The sequence below is a fragment of the Phocoena sinus genome, chromosome 7 (genome assembly GCF_008692025.1).
Source record: "Phocoena sinus isolate mPhoSin1 chromosome 7, mPhoSin1.pri, whole genome shotgun sequence".
NCBI classification, from domain to species: Eukaryota; Metazoa; Chordata; class Mammalia; order Artiodactyla; family Phocoenidae; genus Phocoena; species Phocoena sinus.
In genome coordinates, this window is record NC_045769.1 from 38,415,484 (window position 1) to 38,436,109 (window position 20,626).

Here is a 20,626-nt window from a genome sequence, read left to right on the forward strand (position 1 = left end):
GAGTGAGAATATTGTATTTAGAATATCCCCCCTTTATTTTTTTTTTTTTTTTTGTATCACCCCCCTTTCTTAAAATCATGTAATAGCGACCGTATTTAGATATTTTTCAAAATATTTATTCTCAGGGCAAGTGTTTACCTAGGGAAAAATAAAAGAGCAAGATCTGATTAAAATCCCAACAAAAGGGAATGCCGAAGTGTTCTATGGGCATGTTTTATTTGGGAGTATGGAGAAAAAAAAGAAACACCCGTACTGTTTTTTTTTTGTTTGTTTGTTTGTTTTTAAATACCACTGGCTCAAGAGTTACAGAAATTTAGTTCAAGAACTACATCCATGCAAACACACGGCTTCCATTCAAGCAAAGCATGTATTTGTGAAGTTCTGGTTTGGAATCTCATAATGCCTGGATTAACAGTTGTGAAGACAGAGATGTCACAGTGGCCGCACAGCCCAGCTGGGGTGGAGATGTCCATTTAGCAAGACTTCGGGCTTTGGGGAACCAGCACTTTTCTATTCCACAGGGAGTGTGAGGGATTCGCGAGTGAATCAGCATGTATCTCTGTGTATACGCACATGAAGGTAGATACAGATGTGTACATACATGTACAAATGTAGGCATGTACATGTGGGTATATTCATGTATGTATGTGACTGCAGCTTTGGAAGAGTTACAGCAGTGGCTCAGCTTCTTCCCAATGGATACTAGGAATTCTGGGCGTTGACAATGCTTCCCAAAGCAGCTTTTAGCAGAAGGAAGCTGGGAGGCATTGGGGAAGTGTGCATACCATTCTCTGCTGGGAATTCTCTGCACTGATGATACCCTTGCAGCAGTCTCAGAGACCGGGACTGGGAAGCTCCACATACCACTCCCTGAAGGACTGTGCTGGCATCTTTGTCTGGCAGCATTACAGGGTGGCTCTCCTTGGGAACATTCCAGCCATAGCTTGGAACCCTTGTCTTTCATGGGAAGTGTGAGGACTGAATATCTTCACGCATTCCTTAGACTCATGAGTGAAGAGAGGCTTTGCTTACCTAGCTCTGTTTCCTTAAAGTGACTAACTAGTGGTGCATTAAACTGGGATGGGTTTGTTTCTCAGGATCTTAACTTTTCAACTGTTGATTGACCACTGTTGACTCAACACTAAAATCTTGTCTGCCTCTGCTTCTCATCCCATGGTTATTGGGGTTTGTTATTTGCTTTCTCTTAAGGTTCAAAAAGGCAGAAAAGTATACACAAGCATTTGGCCACAAGGAGAGCAGATAGAGAATTATGAAATAGATATCCAAGATTCAATATTTTTGTTGAAATCCTGACATTGTGTGACTGCCTTTTTTTACATGAAATATGGTCCTTGCCATGGGGCAGATAGCCTGGAGACGTGGTTAGCAGGTAGTCAGCAAGTGTGGGAAGCAAGTCCTTGTCTTGGGCAGAGTGCCAGCTGACACCAAACTAGTCAAACTTGCATTCTTTTCAAGACTTCTTTCCTGCTACTTAATTGTTGGCAATTTGAGAAACTATCTCTGAATCATACACCTTGGCGAGAAGGTAGGATTAAGAGCGTATTGGGGACAAAAAAGAGATACAAATGTCCACTCGCTGGAAACTTTAATGGCAGAGGGAAAACTGTGGGCAAATTCCTGGCATATGGAAATATTTATCTGCAATTTAACATTTTTTATATAATGTTTCCTCAGGGAGTCTTACTATATTCCTACTGACAATACTTATATTGGTCACCGCAAATAACAAGGAACACCTTCAAAACATGTAAGAGAGGCAACAGGCAGGTAAAAAAGAGAAAAGAAAGTTTGTAGGGAAAATCAGGACTTGGAGTCTCACATAGATTCCACGGGGAGAGGTTGAGGCAGGTAATGTTAACCATGTCACCTTAGGCCAGTGCTCTGCAGTTCCCAAGAGCTAAGTGGGTGTTTATTAAAAATCTGGGTTCTCAGATCCCACCCCAGGATCTCCAGGGAAGGGATCTGGGAATACAGTTTTAACAAGCATCTCAGGGGATTCTTAGCTTTGGACAAGTTTGAGAAACTGCCATCATCCTATTGCCTACTAGGACTAAAATATTTCCAAAAGGTGTGTGTGTGTGTGTGTGTGTGTGTGTTATTGCCAAGGTTTTTAAAGTTTGAAAAAAAATAGTCAAATAGCCCGTATTGGCATTATAAACATTTCTTAATGAAAACATCTGTTATTTGTGTAGGGTTGTAGAGTTACAGAGGGTTTTCTCATATATTATCTCAATTGTTCCTTATACCAACCGTTTGAGGGGCTGGGCAACAAAGATCGTGTTCGGCCCCAGATTACACATGGGAAGTGTGTTCCACATGTAGCTGGCAAGTGGCAGAACTGGCTTTGAACAGGATCCTTCACCATGTGGGCAAGCCCAACACCGACCTCTGAGCCCACGCCTTTTCCTCTTTTCCCCCCACACCCTGATCACCAGGTTGATGGCAGCATTTGTAACATGGATTTGCATACCCACACCTTTGCACACCACGATCCCTCTGCCTACGTGTCCCTCCTTCCCTGTCTGCACACTCAAACCCATTCATTAAAGTGCCTTCCATGAAGCTTCTCTGGATACTCTTCTCACTCTACCACCCAAGCAGAGACAGTTTGTCTTTCAGCTGGGTTTCCATCAAGCTTTACAAATCCTTCTACCATATGTTGGGTCTTGTTTAATATAGGTGAGTTCAATGATACCTGCTCAGTAATGCCTCCCTTCTTGCTCCCCACCCCGCCATTGTACCACTTTATTTATTTTTATTTATTTATTTATTTTTTATTCTACTACAGATGACAAACAGAAATGTTAGCGTTGAATAGCCACTTACTTTAAATAGATGGGAAGTAATCACGTCTAAAACACTCAGTGCTTATTGGCTAAAGCTATGGGAAGCATTCAGGAATGATTTAAAGGGTTGTCCAAACATTGACAAAGAATCATTCAGGAGGCCAGAAACGTGGCCATTAACATCCTCTAGGAACAGAATTGTTTAAAGGGACCAGACAACATTGTCTACTGAGAGATGGGGGGAAGGACAGGGGACTCTATGCACTAAAGCATAGATTTGGTAGTTTCCTTGATAGGTAATTTAAGGGCCTTTCAAGGACATCTTCAACTAGGGGTGATTTTCATGTTATATTCATAGCCCCAGGTTAGATGTGACCGTCTGTCATGGCTTTCAAATCGTATTATAGTTAGTTCTTTCTGCAAATACACCCCCTGCTAGACTTCGAGTGAGGGTAAGCCTGAGCCATATTCATCTTTGTCTGCCAATTGATAATTGTTGAATAAACTTTTGGGGGAACATATATCTTCTAGCCATCTGCATCTGAATGCAATCCAATTATTTAATTATAGTTCTAATTCAAATTCTCCTGTGTTTACAGCCACCATTGGTCCAAGCAATCTTCAGCGGTGATCCAGAGGAGATACGGATGCTCATCTACAAAACGGAAGATGTGAATGTTCTGGTAGGAGATGCTCTGGCTTTTCTGGCTCAGACCCTCTTAACCCTTTCTGTGCCATGGACCTCTCTGGTGTCTGGTGAAAGCCCTGTCCTGCTTCTCAGAATTCTGTTTTTAAATGCACTAAATAAAATATATAGGGTTCGAATGGAAATCAATTATATTGAAATTCAGTTATCAAATCAGATTTTTCCTATAATAATATATGTGTTTATCAGCACATTTAAATGGCAAGATACAGTCGGAGACCTAATAGTGACCATAATTTAAAAATAGTGGTGAGCCTGATGAATATTTTGTGCTACCTACCACTCTAATGTGGTATGAATGTGATTTCTGCTGACACTACTGAGGTTTGCTGCCCGCATTCATAATGTGAAGAAACGTGGAGTTTCCATTAGAAGTTAGTGAAAATAGAGACAGAAAATGTGTACATCTAGAACCCTTGCCCTACAGCAGGGATTGACAAACTATGCTGTGTCACCTGTTTTCCTACAGATTACCAGCTAAGAATGGTTTTTATTTTTTTAAATAGCCGAAAAAAGAATGAAAAAAGAATACTTTGTGACACAGGGAAACTCTATGAAATGCAAATTCTGATATCTACAAGTAAAGTTTGGTTGGAGTACGGGCACCGCAGCCTTCATACTGCAGCAGCAGAGTTGAGTCGCTGTGACAGAGACAGTATGTGGCCTGAAAAGCCAAAAATATTCACTCTCTGGCCCTTTAGAGGGAAATTTTGCTGCCCTCTGCTCTGGAGGGTCCATGAACCTGGAATCAGTGGATAGACTTGGCATTCTGTGTGCACCCTGAAATCGTGTGTAATATGTGTGTGCACTTGTGGACATATTTTCTTCTGTGAAAGGGTCAAGGCATTTCATCAAATTCTTAAATGGGTCTATGACCCCCCCCCACCAAAGATTAAGAACCACTGGATCTGGAAGTTCTTGAAATAAAGAAACCTGCAATGAAGAAAGGTGAAAAGAGTTAGTCAATCATTTACCCTGGTAATAGTTTTCTAGACCTAGATTAAACAGGCAATTATGTACAGTACATGCTACTAATTTTCTTAATGTAACTCAATTACTTAAATGCTACAGTCCATCGGGGAGAGGAGTTTTCTTTGAAGTCTCTAGTGTTCGGTAGGAACAACAGAGTCAGACACATCGGGGTAAGAAGAGCTTTGCCACCGGGAAATGAATTCTGTCTGAGGTTGCATCACTATCCGGTTGGCTGAATGCTTTATTTAGAAGGCGAGTCATTGGTGCAGCCATTGTTCTGTGGCAGTGTAGGTTGCTGTGGCTTTTTGAAAAAGCTTTGGGCCACTTCTCACCAGCTGGCACTGAAAAGAACGGAGCAATGTGCTGTGACATTTTTGCAAGGTAAGCACAGATGAGGCCAGGGCCAGACTACTTGCGAAGGCAGTTGGGCACTTGTGCAGGGACTGCGGGGCCCTGTACTTCTGAGAGGAGGCGAGGCAAGGAAGCTGATCATCTATGGTTCTGACATCACCAGAATTTGCCCAGCCTGTTTTGTGGCTTTTTCTGAGGATCATGAGTAAACAGGACTTGTGTTCAGTCATACATCCCTAGAAAGATTGGACTGTCCTCTGAATGGCCTTTATTTCTCCTTAGGAAAGTGACAAACGTCCGCTGGCTGGTAAAGATTAGGAGAGCCTAACTTGAGTTGTCACCTAACTGTATGACTGAATTAGAGAGTTTTACTCCTAAACACATAGATTCCTAAGTGTCTGATGGCTCAAACATATGATTTTCTTATGAACAGATGAGAGGGGTGGCTCTCTTCCACATAGAGTCCCAGGTATCAACATGTAGCTTCTAAGGTCACTCAAAGGGTTTGTCTCTAGTCCAACCAGAAGGGAAAAAAGAGTGTGGAGGCAAAGCGTGAGAGGATTTTCATGGGTCCGCTTGGCAGTGATTTAATTCACTTCCACCCACGTCCCACTGCCCAGAACTCAGTCACGTGCCAAACTTACCTACAAGGGAGGTTGGGAAATTAGTGTAGCTGTGGCCCCAAAGAGTCAGAGAACAGGGACTTGGGTGAACAATTAGCAATTTTGGCCACACCAATTTTTGGTCTTAGAGAATTCTAGGGAATACCTCTTACTTGTCTGTACAGTGTCTTGTTCATTCGACAGTTATTTACTGAGTTTGGACCCTGTGTTAGGTGCTAGGGATACAGCAGTGAGAAGACAGCTCTTTCCCTCGTGAGCTTACATCATGGCAGAGAAGCAACAAATGAGAAATCATACCTTGGTGTATTTCTGAGGGAAAATCCAGGGCACTATGTAGGGGCCTAATCATGAGTGATTAATGAGACTACTGAGGGCGCTGATTTTTATTTGTAGCCTGTTGGATGTGTGGCAGCAGAAAACGGTGGGATAAAGGGAGGGAGAGGAATATATGAATGAATGAGTGGTTGAATGAGTGAATGAACACACACAAGGGGAGCCTGAGTTCCTTATGTTGATCACGTGGCTTTTCTGGGTCCACAGCCCCTTTCCTCCACTCTCACCTCTTAAGACTCCCTCTTCATGTCTCCCGTTCCCTTCTCTCAGGTGAGCATAAGGATCATTTGCTACCCTACTCTGTTATCAGGTATGTTGGAGACACTGAGCTGTTCTCTTCATGTCACGATCTTCCTTTGCCAGCACTCTGTAGGGATCAGTCACAGGGACTGTTTGTGGGGGGGTGGATTAGGCAGTTTAGGGGAAGTGGCTGTTAATAAAGGGCATAGGGAGATGGAAGATAAATAAGGTTTAGAAATCTAAGCCTAGAGGTTCATTTTAGGATACAAGAGAGGCCGCTCCAGTATATTTCAGTGTCAAGGAAGGGAAATAAATCGTGGAGGAGCCTCTTGTTAGTGGGAAGACAGTATTTGTCTTCCCTTCTCACCTTTTGCTTTTCTCTCTTTACCCCTATTTATTCACTTAATTTTTCCTTTCTGCCTTAGGTTCTGACTTTTTTGCCTTCTTTTTCCTTCCCCACCTTTCTGTATCTTTGGATGGGTTGCCTGTTCTTTGGTATAAATGCCCTTTGATTAGCTGATCCTGATAGAGGAAGAGTCTCATCCAGCTTTGCCTCTCTGTGTGTTCCAAACTTACTTCCCAGTAGTCGTATTCATGGACCCTATGCATCAACCAAACCAAATTACTCAACCCACTAGTATTTTATTCTTTGCTCACTTCTCCACTGTTCCAATCCCACCTGTCCTTCCAGGCCTACTGCTTCCTCTGATAAGTTGGCCTGATTCTCAGCTTCCTTTCTGCTGCCTTCTGTGCCACCTCCCAACTCCCATAGCTCTTTGCACCTCACTGATCACTTGACTTATTTATGTCTGTGTTTTACTTTTGTGAAACTATGTGTTTGATGACATGATTGCTGTGTCATTCATTCTGATTTGCTCAGTGGCTCAGTCCAGTCCTTGCAACACTTGTCGAGTGAGTGACAAGGCCTGCTTTATTACTTATGTTGAGCCAGTTTGTGGTTGCCTGTTTTTCATCTCTGCCAATGAGGACAAGTTGCCAGATAGTTCTGGCTTAGTTAGTGGCCCTCAGTTCTCAGTTGTAAGATTGAAAGTTCTCTTCATAAGATTGAAAATCTGTAGATGGATTTGAGGAGCCACTGAAGGATCGGGAAGGGTACTCTGAGTCTTTTTTTTTTTTTTTGTGGTACGCAGGCCTCCCATTGCTGTGGCCTCTCCCGCTGCGGAGCACAGGCTCCGGACGCGCAGGCTCAGTGGTCATGGCCCACGGGCCCAGCCGCTCCGCGGCATGCGGGATCCTCCCAGACCGGGGCACGAACCCGCGTCCCCCGCATCGGCAGGTGGACTCTCAACCACTGCGCCACCAGGGAAGCCCACTCTGAGTCTTTTTTGTGGTTTCTCTGGCCGGTGGCATGCCAGGGGCTGGAAAGGTGGGAAGACAGTTATATGTTCTGAGAAAGCCATTGAAGTTGACCCAGCTGTAGCTGATAATAGAAAGATTTAGAAGCCTCCATCAGACTAATTAACTTGAGGTGGAGCATGTGAAGTCTAAATGAATGCAGAGAGTCTGAAAGCCAAAATTTGAACTCAATAAAGGCATTTTGGGGATTGTGTCCTGACAACATGACATGAACAGACCGTTTTACCAGGCACCGCACTGAAGCAAGGACAGAGACAAATCGGTGCCTGTCAATAGCGAGTGGTGAGGACAGGGAAGGAACCATGCCCAGTGAGGAATGGCTGAAGAAACTGGTGATGGTTTAGACTTGGGAAGGACAGGAGAACTGTCTGAAATAGTTCAAGCACTGTCAAGTTAAAGTGGAGCTCTTCTTATATGTCTCGTGGTTGTAAGCTGCAGAAAATAAGATTTTGGGTCAAAATATAAGAAATAACTTCATAGAGCTGTCTAAAGAAGTAATGAGTTGACTTGACAAGTATTAAGTTCCCCTGAAAGACCACTAGACTAGAGATTCTAAAGGTAGCTAGTAGTAGTAACACACATTGCCCCACTCTCCTGTCTTGTGCCCTTGGCTGGCATTGCTAATGGTTCATGACCTTCTTTTCCCCTCTTAGTCTTAAAGGCCTAAATTCCTTCTCAGGACAGCACTATTAAATTGGAATTGGCCTATAAATTGAAATCTTCTTCCCATGCCTGGACTAGGTGATGCTTATAGTCTCTTAAAACTGTGAAAAACTACAATTCTAAGATTTGTAAGTCCCACGTGATAGCAAACCCATGGAGTTTATTTCTTTTTTAAAGTATCACCAACAGATAATGAACACACACACACACATACACACACACAAAATCATTGTCATACTAAATAAAATTCGCAATAATTCCTCAGTATCACCTAATATCCAGTGCATATTCAATTTTATTTTGTCCCAGTAGTTTCAGGAATGCCTTTTCACAATTGGGTGGTCCCTGTGTTGATTAATTTAATGCATCTATTTTATACAAAAAAAAAAAAAAAGTTTTGCCAAGCAGTTAATGTTTATTATTTGCCATAATAGGATCTGGCCCAAGTATATTGGTGCATTTTGCTTACTCTCTTCAGTTCCAGGGTAGGAAGGGATGATGTTTGCATCTACTAGAATAAATCTTGAGATGAAAGCTAAGCTTATGTTAGCAAAGTACTTAAAGTGAAAAAAGGGGAGAAAAGCATTAAAGCTGTGGTTCTTGACTATGAGCATTAATTCAGGGGATGGTGGCCTGCTAGTCTCAAGATCCAAGTGAGAAAAAGGAAACTGTATCAACATTGTATGATGAGGGGATTTTTTTCAATAAATAAGACAAATTATCAATAGTAAATTTATAATTTGTTCTCATGTGTGTGTTACTACACCTACAAAAAATACATCATACATAGTTACAAAATATTTTTTTATGATTAGAACTTTCAAGATCTACTTTCTTAGCAACTTTCAGATGTGCAATACAGTATTATTAACTGTGGTTACCATGCTGTACATTACACCTGCATGACTTATTTATTTTATAACTGGAAATTTGCATTATTTCTTTTAAAAATAGAGTATATCTTTTGAATCCATCCAGAAGGCTGCAGTCTGACTCTACCTAAAGAACTTTGAGTGATAAATTCAATATCCTCTCTAAACTTTTCTCAGCTTCATTCTATCATGTCATGAGAACATGAGAAATAACAAACTGTAGAGCACGGGCTTTTACACTTCTAGATTTTTGTGTATTTTCCCTCACCTACATATATCTGACTCGATTTTTTCTTTTTTAATGAGGAAGTTGATATGGTAATAAAGACTTGAGGTGTTTTGTTAGCTTAGAGACCTGTACACCCTCTAAATTAGACCTAAATCAGAAACTGCTTGGAGTAAGGAGGCTGCAAGCAAGGGTAGGGGGACAACCCCCAAGCAAAGTCCCATAAATATAGAAGCACACTGTCACTGGGGGTGATGACCCTCTCAACTCTCACTGAATGTTCCTGCACAAGAATGCAGGCGCAGCGTGGCCCAGACTTAAGTTTTTTAAGAGAAAATACAGGAACTCTCTAAATTGTTAAATGTTGGTTCCAAAAAAATGATCCAACATCATTCAGGCCAAAGAAAACACATCTGTGGGCCAAATCCAGCTTGCCGGCCACTGTTTTGCTTACTGTGGATGAGATCAGCAAATATTTAGCAGTTAAGGTTTCTCTGGCCACCTGCATCTGGAAATCTAAAGCATGGTCCTGAGGCCGAGGGTCCGGGGTTCTGGGAGAGCAATGACCCGTGTTCTGCAAGCACGGACAACACTTCTGGCTCCCTGGCCCATGGGTAGGCTGGCAGCCCCTTCACAGCTCTGGGAGGGGTGCTTTTTGTCCTGAGGGTAGGTGCCCATCTCTCAGCGTATGCCAGGCAATACTGTCACCCTGCTCCTTGTTGGACCACTGCCCAGGATGTGGGGCTGTGGTTTGGAAGCCATGACCTATGTTCCGTAGAGAATGATTCATGAACTCCAGACGGCTCTGAGCAAGCTGCAGCGATGTGGCTTCAGGGCATTTACGATGTGTGAAGGCAGGTCTGGTTAGCATCATTCCTAATTGTCCTCCGGGACGCTTAGCAGCTGAGGCCCCATTTCTCCAGCACTGGCCTTGGAGGCCAGAAAGCCATCCTCCGTGAAAGAGAAATCTTATAAGGGTATTCGACGTGCACCCTCCAGATAGTAGAGATGGGTATTTTGGAGCTATGGGAAAATTCCAAGTACAATGGCATTAGTATTATTTTTACAGTTGCTAGACATTTTTACAGCACATAAAAGTCTTGAATTAAAAGATGTACTTTGTATATAGCTTGAAAATGTGAACATCTCTAGGATAAAGGGTTATGGTTTTCCACGTTAGCTGTTAAGTTTGGGGGAAGGATGAAAATGTGAATAAGTGAGCTACATCATTCTCAGATGGAAAGAAGACTCACTTGTTAGAAATTAATGTATAAATTCAGTGCATTTGATTTGGGTGGTAAGACTTGGATTGGGGAAACTTGACAAGATCATTTTAAACTTTATCCAGAGGAATAAATATATGAGGAAACTCTTGAAAAAGAAAATCAGTGAGGAGAGAATTTCACCAAATATAGTAAAACAAGTTACAAAAGTATAGAAATAAAACAATGTGTTAACTGGCATAGGAATAGAAACAGTGAAACAGATATAGTGAGTCCAGAATTAGACTCAAGTGTATATGGTCATTTGGTATAAAATAAAGGAAGCATTTGAAACTACTAGAATGAAATGGATTATTTAATAAATGGTGTTGAGACAACTGGCTGGTAAAAGCTGAATCCTTCCCTGATTTCTTATACCAAGATAAATTCTAGAGGTAGAAAATAAAAAGATGAAAGTAATGGAATACAAGGGGGGAAATACTTTTTTAATCCTGGTGTGAGGGAGGACTTTCTAAGCATAATAGCAAAGATAGACATCATAATGGAAAAGATATCTTTGAATATATAAAACCTATAAACTTCTATATATTAAATCTCCATAAACAAGGTTAAAAGATAAACTAAAGGTATGTACAATATATGTGAAAAGTGTTAATGTTCCTAATATATATAAAGAACTCTTGCAAATTATTTAGGAAAAGATAAACACCCAAATAAAGAAACGGGCAAAGAATATGCAGAGGCCACTCACCAAAGAAACTGTAGATAGCCAACACGTATATGAAAGGGTGTCCAGTCTCAATCTCACCTGAGATCTAAGAATTCATATGACAGCCATACGGTGCCATTATTTACTTGTCAAATCAGCAAAGATGAAAATAAGATCTCAAGGAGGGTGTAGACAAAGGGACACTTTGATGCCTTTTTGGGGAAAGTGTGATTTGTACTAGCCTTTGGAGGGCAGTTTGACATCTGTATCAACATTCAACAGAGTATATCCTTTGACAGAGCAGTACCATGCTGGGGAATTTACCCTAAGGGAAATCACTGGACAACTATATATACAAAAAATGCTTGTTGCTCTGTGGTTTATAATAACAGGAGATTAGAAATTACCAATAGTTTATTTCTGAAATATGTTACGGTATATCCGTATGTAGTAATATCATACCATCTTTTAAAAGGGTGATTTGTATCAGTTTTTACCTATTACATATATTTATTGATGGGTAAGATCTCAAGGTCTATTTTTTTTTTTTTTTTTGGCTGTATTGGGTCTTCATTGCTGTACACAGGCTTTTCTCTAATTGCAGCGAGCAGGGGCTACTCTTCGTTGCGGTGCGCAGGCTTCTCATTGCCGTGGCTTCTCTTGTGGAGCACGGGCTCTAGGTGCGCAGGCTTAAATAGTTGTGGTACGCAGGCTCAGTAGTTGTGGCTCGCGGGCTCTAGAGCACAGGCTCAGTAGTTGTGGCGCACGGCTTAGTTGCTCCGCGCATGTGGGATCCTCCCAGACCAGGGATCGAACCTGTGTCCCCTGCGTTGGCAGGCGGATTCTTAACCACTGTGCCACCAGGGAAGTCCCTCAAGGTATATTTTTGAGTGAAACAGCCAGTTGCTAAGCAGCATATGTCATGTGTGCATATAAGTTTTAAGAAGAGGTCCAAAAGGTTAATTATGGTTGAATCTGGGTAGTAGGATTTCCACTTTTTTTCTTTATTCCTTTATTGTGTTATAAAGATTTTTTACACTGACCAGGTATTGTGTTGATAAATGATAAAGACTAATACATTTATATCAAGAAGCCACATGCACAAGAAAGCCAACAAACCTGGTTCCAAAGTTGTTCATATTTAGTATATGACTGCTAAAATGCACTTGTTTTATTTGTTTGAATAAGTATAGAGCACACTTCAATGGTGTGGTACTTACTACCCATAGTGATAAGCAGAGAGGTGCTCCCACCTTTTATTACGTTCCAGGGGCCTTTCTCGTGGTGGTGGGAGATGTTGGCATCTCAGTAGAGTCCTTTTCTTCTACCATCATGCTTCCTTCTTTGGAGGAATTTCAGGGAGGACCCCCATTCATCGGCATTTAGACTGGAAATGTGTATGAATGAGATTCTAGAGGGCAATATCATATAATTTCACGTCTTTTTACTTAGGTTTATGAACCACATGTCATATCATAAATTACGGAAAAATAATTTTTGATTGCTTGTTTCGATTAGGGTAAAAAATCAAGTGAAAGTTTCCAGGTGCTTTTTGGCTTCTTATTTTCTAATTTCTTTTATAATTAGAATATACTTATAATCAGAAAAAAACATTTAAAGCTTTGTTGAAAAGAGCTAACTCATATTTAAGATGAATTGGGCAGAGATAACCATGTGCCCAGATCATTCTTAGGAGATATACGCAAATTAAAAGGATATAACATATATTTTAGATCAATTAGTTGTGTCAGCTGTGATTTTTACCAAGGAGATATTGCTTTTGGTTTCAAATGTTAAATAACTATATAATTATGACAGCCAGAGGACTTTCCATTTGTAGTTTTATAGATGTATTATCATTGCAACTGACTTGAAAAGAAAAGAAATGCAAAGAGCTTAAATGTATGTTTTATTTAATTAGGGTAGAAGCCTGGGGGGCTGGGTGGGATTTTTTTTCCCCAGGAGGTTGCATAGCTGGTTGTAGTCAAGTCAGTTGCCAACTTTCTGCTTAAAGAGATGTTCCTGGCAGTCAGTCTAGGGCAGCTACGGGTTTCTTGCTATGTACTTTCCGAAGTCACCCTGAGTGTAACACAGCCCCTTCAGCCCCTTCCTAAACTCCTTCCTACTTCCTACTCCAACACGCACCTGATCAGAATTTTTGATGTAACACCTTCACAACCAACCCTTATATGTCCCTGCTTGATATACTTTATTTGTGGGTACATAATCCCTATCAGTCACACCAAAATGCAACTGTGGTGTAGGGAAAAGGGTACTAAGTTTAGCTCAGAGGCAGAAGCCTTGGGTTCTGTGTGTTTTTGAGTCAGTTAATCTACTCTGGGCTCAGTTCCCTGTCTATAAAATGAGTATGATAACAAACTTTTTATAAGGTTTTGGTTGGAGAGATGCTTTGTGTATATCTGTTAGGATTAGATTTGGCTGCATTAGAGAGAAAATAGATAATAGTAAAATGGTAGCTTGTAGTAAAATAAAAGCTTATTCACTAAAATATAGCGGTTTTGAATAAAATAGAACTTTATTTATTTCCTATGTGCAAGTACAGAGATAGACTGTCCACGACTAGCGTGTACAGGCATACCTCAGAGATACTGCGAGTTTGGTTTCAGATCACTGCAATAAACCAAGTCTCACAATAAAGCAGATCACATAAATTTCTTGGTTTCCCAGTGCATAGAAAAGTTATGTTTACATTATAATGTAGTCTGTTAAGTGTGCAATAGCATTACATCTAAAAAGTAATGTACATACCTTAATAAAAAATACTTTATTCCTAAAAAGTTTTTAACCATCATCTGAGCCTTCAGCGAGTCATAATCTTTTTGCAGTAATAACATCAAAGATCACTGATCACAGGTCACCATGACAAATATAATAATAATGGCAAACTTGCAAGAATTGCCAAAATGTGACACAGAGACATGAAGTGGGCAAATGCTGCTGGAAAAATGGCACCAATAGACCTGCTCAACTCAAAGTTGCCACAAACCTTCAATTTGTAAAAACAAAAAGAAACTCAGTATCTGAAAAATGCAATAAAGCAAAGCACAGTAAAACAAGGTTTGCCGGTACTCAATGATGGTAGGAGCTAGTCTTTGTTTCCTTTTGTGCTGCCATCCTTGGTAGGTGGCTTCCATCTCATTGTCCAAAATGTCCACTTGAGCTCCAGCCATCACATCCAAATTCCATATAGCAGGAAGGTGGATGAAGGGAATTCCACCCCCACCCTACCCCAAGGACACTTCCACTGAGGAAACGATTGCTTATGTATTGTCTAGAACCTCATCATATGTTCATGTACTCAGCTAAAAATAATTGTTTTTTATGAAAGAAAGAGATGTTGGGGCAAACCAACAGTCTTTGCCATGACCTTTGAAAGACTTTTGTGACCTGGGAAATACTCTGAGTCCAAAAAACTACATTATTTATGTAATATGACTGTGAGGCAACCGCATATACATTCATCCATTCACCAAATATTTATTAAATACCTGCTAGAGGTGTAGCACTAGAGCTGACACCCCATATGCTTTCTCACATTTTCTTAGTTTATGTTATTTCCAAAAAAGGGTTTGAGAGATCCATGTAGCTGTGATTCCCTCCCTGCTTCCTGCTTTGCTGTGCATGTGGGAACATAACATCACTAAGATACCATATTCCTCTATTTGGGAGAAGGGAAGGAGAAGGGTGACATTGGAGCATGTTGTAAATGGCAGCTTTCTAGCTCACCAGTACAGACACTGTGTGTTTTCCCCTCCAGTTCTCAGAGGTCCTGTCTTTTGTCATCAGTGCTTCATGTTGCTTTACATCTTGTGTCCCTACTTACTTTGTGTATATGCCTTTCCCTCTATTTAAAACAGATGTGCTGGATTGTCTCGTTATCATCTGCCCTCTCCCTTTCAAACAGGGAACACTTTGTTTTATTTGGGGGGCAAAGATGGATGGATGGATGGATAGATAGATCAAGTAGTGGGCGGGTGGGTGGATGGGTATGCAAGTAAGTATGCATAACCTAAAGGCCAGGCAGCATTGTCCAGTACTGGGGTTATTACTGTTCTCAGGGGACCCCAATGTGTGCAGAATCCCTAAGGAAATAGGATCTGCAGTCACAGGCTCAAGATACTCCATTTGGAAAGGATCTGGAAATGTCTGACATCCTTCCTTGTAATCTTTCAAGAATTGACAGTGGTGGGCTTTTTTTTCTTTTTAATCTTCTTGTTTCTTTTACTATGAAGAATTTCAAACATTCAGAAAACAACCACGAGCCCACTACTGAAATGGAAACAAATGTTAACATTTTGCCATATTTACTTAAAAAAACAAAATGAAATTTATAGCTGTAGAGTTTTCCTCATATAAATACATGCTCCTTGTGTCATTCATGTCTTTGCATTAGCACCACCTTATCTGAGACACCGTCCCCGAACTTCCTTTGTAAAAGAGCCTCGCTCCAACAGCCTCTAACCTCTCCTGCTAGCACTTTCACCACCTGACATATACAGTGCATTTTTCTGTCTTCTGTCTGTCTCCCTCCTAGCATGTCTGCTCCGTGAGAGCTGGGACATGGCTTTGTTTCCCATTGAATCACCCTCATCTGGCATCAACTAGGATCAGATGAACAGAGATGTTCTGTTCTGACCTGTCCTGACCCATCATCTCCCTCCATGTCTCTCTCCCCGGGGGAACCACTGTCCTGAAGTTTAAATACCCTTCCCATCCTTGTCTTTATATACTCTAATTTTATTTATACCTTTAAATCTGTGTGTGTGCATGTGTGTACATAGATGCCAAAACAATAGATGGTGTTGTGTATCTTTAAATACATTAACTAAGCAAGCTGTTTATATCCTCTGTAACTTGCTTTTTCTTGTTCAACATTATGTGTTCGAGATTTATCTATGTGGATACATGCCCACAAGAATTTACTTCATATATTTCATATTCCTACAATATTCCTTCTAGGATTTTATCACAGTGGGTCCACAGCCTTTTAATAATGGCTATATTACCCTTCTTTTGTCAGGGACTCTCTGAATCTGATCTGTGGTAACAATTGCACAAATCCTAGAAATGGGCTAAAAAATTAAGATGGTAAATTTTGTTATGTGTGTTTTACCACAATTTTTAAAAGTTTAAAAAAACTTATTATACATTTAGGAAAAAATGAGTTAAAAGGGGCACCAATAAGGCTTGTATTCTTTGTAAAAGTAAAATCATTGTTAATGGTAATTTTAGAGACTTAATTTTACTCACCATTGAATACATTTAATTATAACAGTAGCTTTTTCAAGGAATTGTGATTTTATTCTTTATACCTTAGAAACTAGAATTCCCTCGAAGACATACAGATGACCAACAGGTACGTGAAAAGATGGTCAACATTACTAATCAGGGAAGTGAAAATCAAAACCACAATGAGATATCACCTCACACCTGTTAGAATGGCTATTATCAAAAAGACCAGAGGTAACAAATGCTGGCAAGGATGTGGATAACAGGGAACCAACCCTTCTATACTGTTGGAGGGAATGTAAGCAGGTGTAGCTGCTATGGAAAACAGTATGGAGGTTCCTCAAAAAATTAAAAATAGACCTATTCAATATGATCCAGCAATTCCCATTTCTGGGTGTATATCCAGAGGAAAGGAAATCATTGTCTTGAAGAGATCTCTGCACTCCCATGTTCATAGCAGCATTATTTACAGTAGCCAAGGTGTAGAAACAAACTTAGTATCCGTGGATGGGTGGATGGATAAAGAAAACATGGTATATATGTACATTGGAATCTTATTCAACCTTAAAAAAGAAGGAAATCCTGTCATCGCAATAACATGGATGCACCTGGAGGACATTACGCTAAGTGCAATAAAACCAGACAGAGAAAGACAAATACCACGGGTATCACTTACATGTGGAATACAAAAAAAGGTAAATATGTGAGGTGATAGATGTGTCTAATTAACTTGATGGTGAGAATTCTTTTCACAATGTATATCTATATCAAGATCATCTCATTGTATATTTCAAATATCTAAATTATTGTCAATTATATCTCAATGAGGCTGGAAAAAATAGAATTCCCTCAGAGATAAATCGCATATTTCATATATAGTTCTCCCGTATTAGAGAACCTTTAATGGCTTTCCTCCTAAGGAGAGAAAACTTGAGAACAAATATATTTGAGTTGCCCTAAGTAATATTCAGAATTCTTGGCTTTGACAAGATTCTAAATGTTCAGGGAAGGTCTGTTTTTTGCAACAGCATGACAACTTGACTTCACACATCGGTACAGATTAACTGAGTGCCTGGGTTTTCTTTTAAGACATATTCAAATATTCTCTTTCCACGCTTCCTATTAAAAGCAGACTTGTTAGAGGACAAGCTTTATTATAAAGCATTTTGCAGATATTATTATAGGTTAAAATTGGAAAAGTTAAGATTTATCACCCATAATTTTGAATAATGACTCAGTAGACCTTGGCTAAATGTGAAACTGTTCTAGAAAGATCACACGATTGACCCTGTTTTTCATTTTGCTCATAAAAATCCATCCGGGCTGTCCCATGAATGTCTTATTTCTAGAGATACAGTCAGATTTAATGAGCTATTTATCAGTTTCAAAAACAGGTCCTGTTACTACATTTCTTAAATTTGATTGGTATATTTTCCCCAAGCCCTACTAAACTTGAATACTTAAAAACACTATTTAAACATATTTGGCAGTTAAATTAACTATCTAACCGTGGCTGTTTCACTTCAGTTCAATCAGCAGATGTTTATTTGAGCATCTACCATGTTCCCAGCACTGTGCCAGGGCTGGGACTATAAGATGAATAGAACAGGTTCTGGTCCTCCGGACCACATAATCAGTGGCTGAGACAGATATTTATCCAAGTTATCAAAGGAAATGGTCAATGCTACAATAGAAGTAGAATCGTCCTGTTACTGCACGCTCCCTGTGTGGCCAGGACTCTTAGAGCAATAGATTACTACCCTCAGTAACAGTGCCAGGAAGTGCATGGGCAGGTGTGAAGGTGGTGATGGGAGGAGAGCTTTTTAAACCTACCCACCATCTTCATCAACTTCCTTCTCCAAACTGCCAATAATAATAATGATGGTAGTTTTTGATTTGGGCAATTGATCTTTTCTCAATCTTATATAAAGTATGACTAAAATCATCTATAGAAACTTTTATCTTATTGAATTAAAAATAGACTTTATTTTTAATAGCAGTTTCAGGTTCACAGCAAAATGGAGCAGAGGATATCTGTCCCCACATATGCACAGCCTCTCTTGCTGTCGACGTCCCCGGACAGAGTAGTACATTTATTACAGTCTGTGAGCCTGCACTGACATTCCCCTCAAAGTCCACAGTTTACCTTAATATTTACTCTTTTTTTTTTTTTTTTTTAAAAACTTAGAACCACCTCTTTATTTTTTAAATTTGGTAACACTCTCAAGGCTTCCTGTAAGTCATTTTTGTTTGTTTGTTTTTGTTTTTTTTTGCGGTATGCGGGCCTCTCACTGTTGTGGCCTCTCCCGTTGCGGAGCACAGGCTCTGGACGCGCAGGCTCAGCGGCCATGGCTCACGGGCCCAGCCGCTCCGCGGCACGTGGGATCCTCCCGGACCGGGGCACGAACCCGTGTCCCCTGCATCGGCAGGCGGACTCTCAACCACTGCGCCACCAGGGAAGCCCCAATATTTACTCTTGGTGTGGTACATTCTGTAGGTTTTGACTAATGTATAAGGACATGTATCTGCAGTTATAGTATCATATAGAACAGTTTCACTATCCCCCAAATCCTCTGTGCTCTGCCTATTCATCCTGCCCTGTCTCTGTTTTATTAAACTTTACATATAACCTAAGTAAGAGCAGTTGGCCTGAAATGCAAAAGCGGCTCCAACTAGACTGTCACACCAAAGCCCTCCCAAACACATTTTGGAGTCACTGCTATGTTACTTCCTTTGGTCATCCACGCCTCTACGTGAGAGCTGCTGTGTTTAGCACAAATGCTCACAGTTTATGTTAGAGTCTCTGGCATTAAATTCTGCGGTTTCAGAACCATTGAATGTGGTAGATGTGTTCATGGTCAACTTTTTGTTCACCATCCTCCCTTTCCCACCACACTTTGACCACCCTTGTCTTTATAAAAAGGTTGGAAGTCTCCAAACAGAATCGCCTTTGTACTGCTGAGGGTTGGGGATCTTCTGTGCTCCAAATGTCTGATTACAGTATAAACAGACCTATTTGCTTTTAGGGAAGCAAATGTTTTCTGTGTCCAACTGAGCTTGTAAAATTTCATTAAGAAGCTAATCATTAGCCCTGATTAAGTAAACAGTGGATGTTTGGCATGAATATTTTAATTTTCTATTTCCAGGCTGGCTTAGCCTTCTCAAGGTTACTGATGGTCAGCTGGCACCGATAATTTTTCAGTCACCTGTGCAGTTTTCCACTCCATCATCAGAGAATCTCCTCCCCTCCCCCATTCCACTGGGGAAGAAAACCAGGGCTCTCCTAGAGTCCCAGACATGAAGCTGTTCTCTGATGCTCATTAGAGGACTTTTTTTTTTTTTTTTTTAACATCTTTACTGGAATATAATTGCTTTACAATGATGTGTTAGTTTCTGCTTTATAACAAAGTGAATCAGCTGTACATATACATACATCCCCATAGCTCCTCCCTCTTGCGTCTCCCTCCCACCCTCCTATCCCACCCCTCTAGGTGGACACAAAGCACGGAGCTGATCTCCCTGTGCTATGCAGCTGCTTCCCGCTAGCTATCTATTTTACATTTGGTACTGTATATATGTCCATGCCACTCTCTCACTTCGTCCCAGCTTACCCTTCCCCCTCCCCCTGTCCTCACGTCCATTCTCTGTGTCTGTGTCTTTATTCCTGTCCTGCCCCTAGGTTCTTCAGAACCATTTTTTTTTTCTCTTGCAATTGAAGTAGTGAATCTCATTGCTGCCTACTCCAGTGCAGGACAAGAGACTAAACTCTGCTCTCTTTCTAATTCAACTTGAAATTGCCACCATTTCTGTCCCTCCTTATTTGCCTTTATAAACATTTCAGGCTTTAACAAAGATCAGATTTCCTTTTACTGATACTTACAAATCAGTAGGAAGATGTGCTTAATATTACGCTTTTATTTTCAAATCTAGGAAAGAGCATAAAAGATAAAGATGCAAAAAGCTTAAAGCAGTTACCGTACCGCCAGTGACTCAGACGTTATTAATATCGCTGTGGGCACAAGGAATTGGAATGGTGTTAGAACGATTTTCTCCGGGGAAGAATGCATCATGACATTTTCCAAAGTGTGTTTCTCAGAGGCCGCAATAAATTTGACTAGTGTTTAGAAGGGGGAAAAAAAGATATTTTGAGGCTAAATAAAATTGGGAAGCACTTCTACTGCAAATTTCCTTGTTTTAGTGATTTACAATGGGTATTGCTATATTAAAGGCTCTGGGAATTCCTGCCATAAGAAAACCTGTTTAACTTTCTTCAA

The 20,626-nt window shown here is 40.5% G+C and overlaps 1 protein-coding gene across 3 annotated transcripts in view; it reads left to right on the top strand.

The window, feature by feature from the left end:
* Positions 1-20,626, top strand: part of ANKRD44 (ankyrin repeat domain 44) — a 326,135-nt gene that overhangs the window by 118,822 nt on the left and 186,687 nt on the right. For all 3 annotated transcript variants that reach the window (XM_032637664.1, XM_032637666.1, XM_032637665.1), the window contains exon 2: positions 3,407-3,490. In XM_032637664.1, coding sequence (XP_032493555.1) covers positions 3,407-3,490 — 84 coding nt within the window. The remainder of the gene's footprint in view (positions 1-3,406; positions 3,491-20,626) is intronic.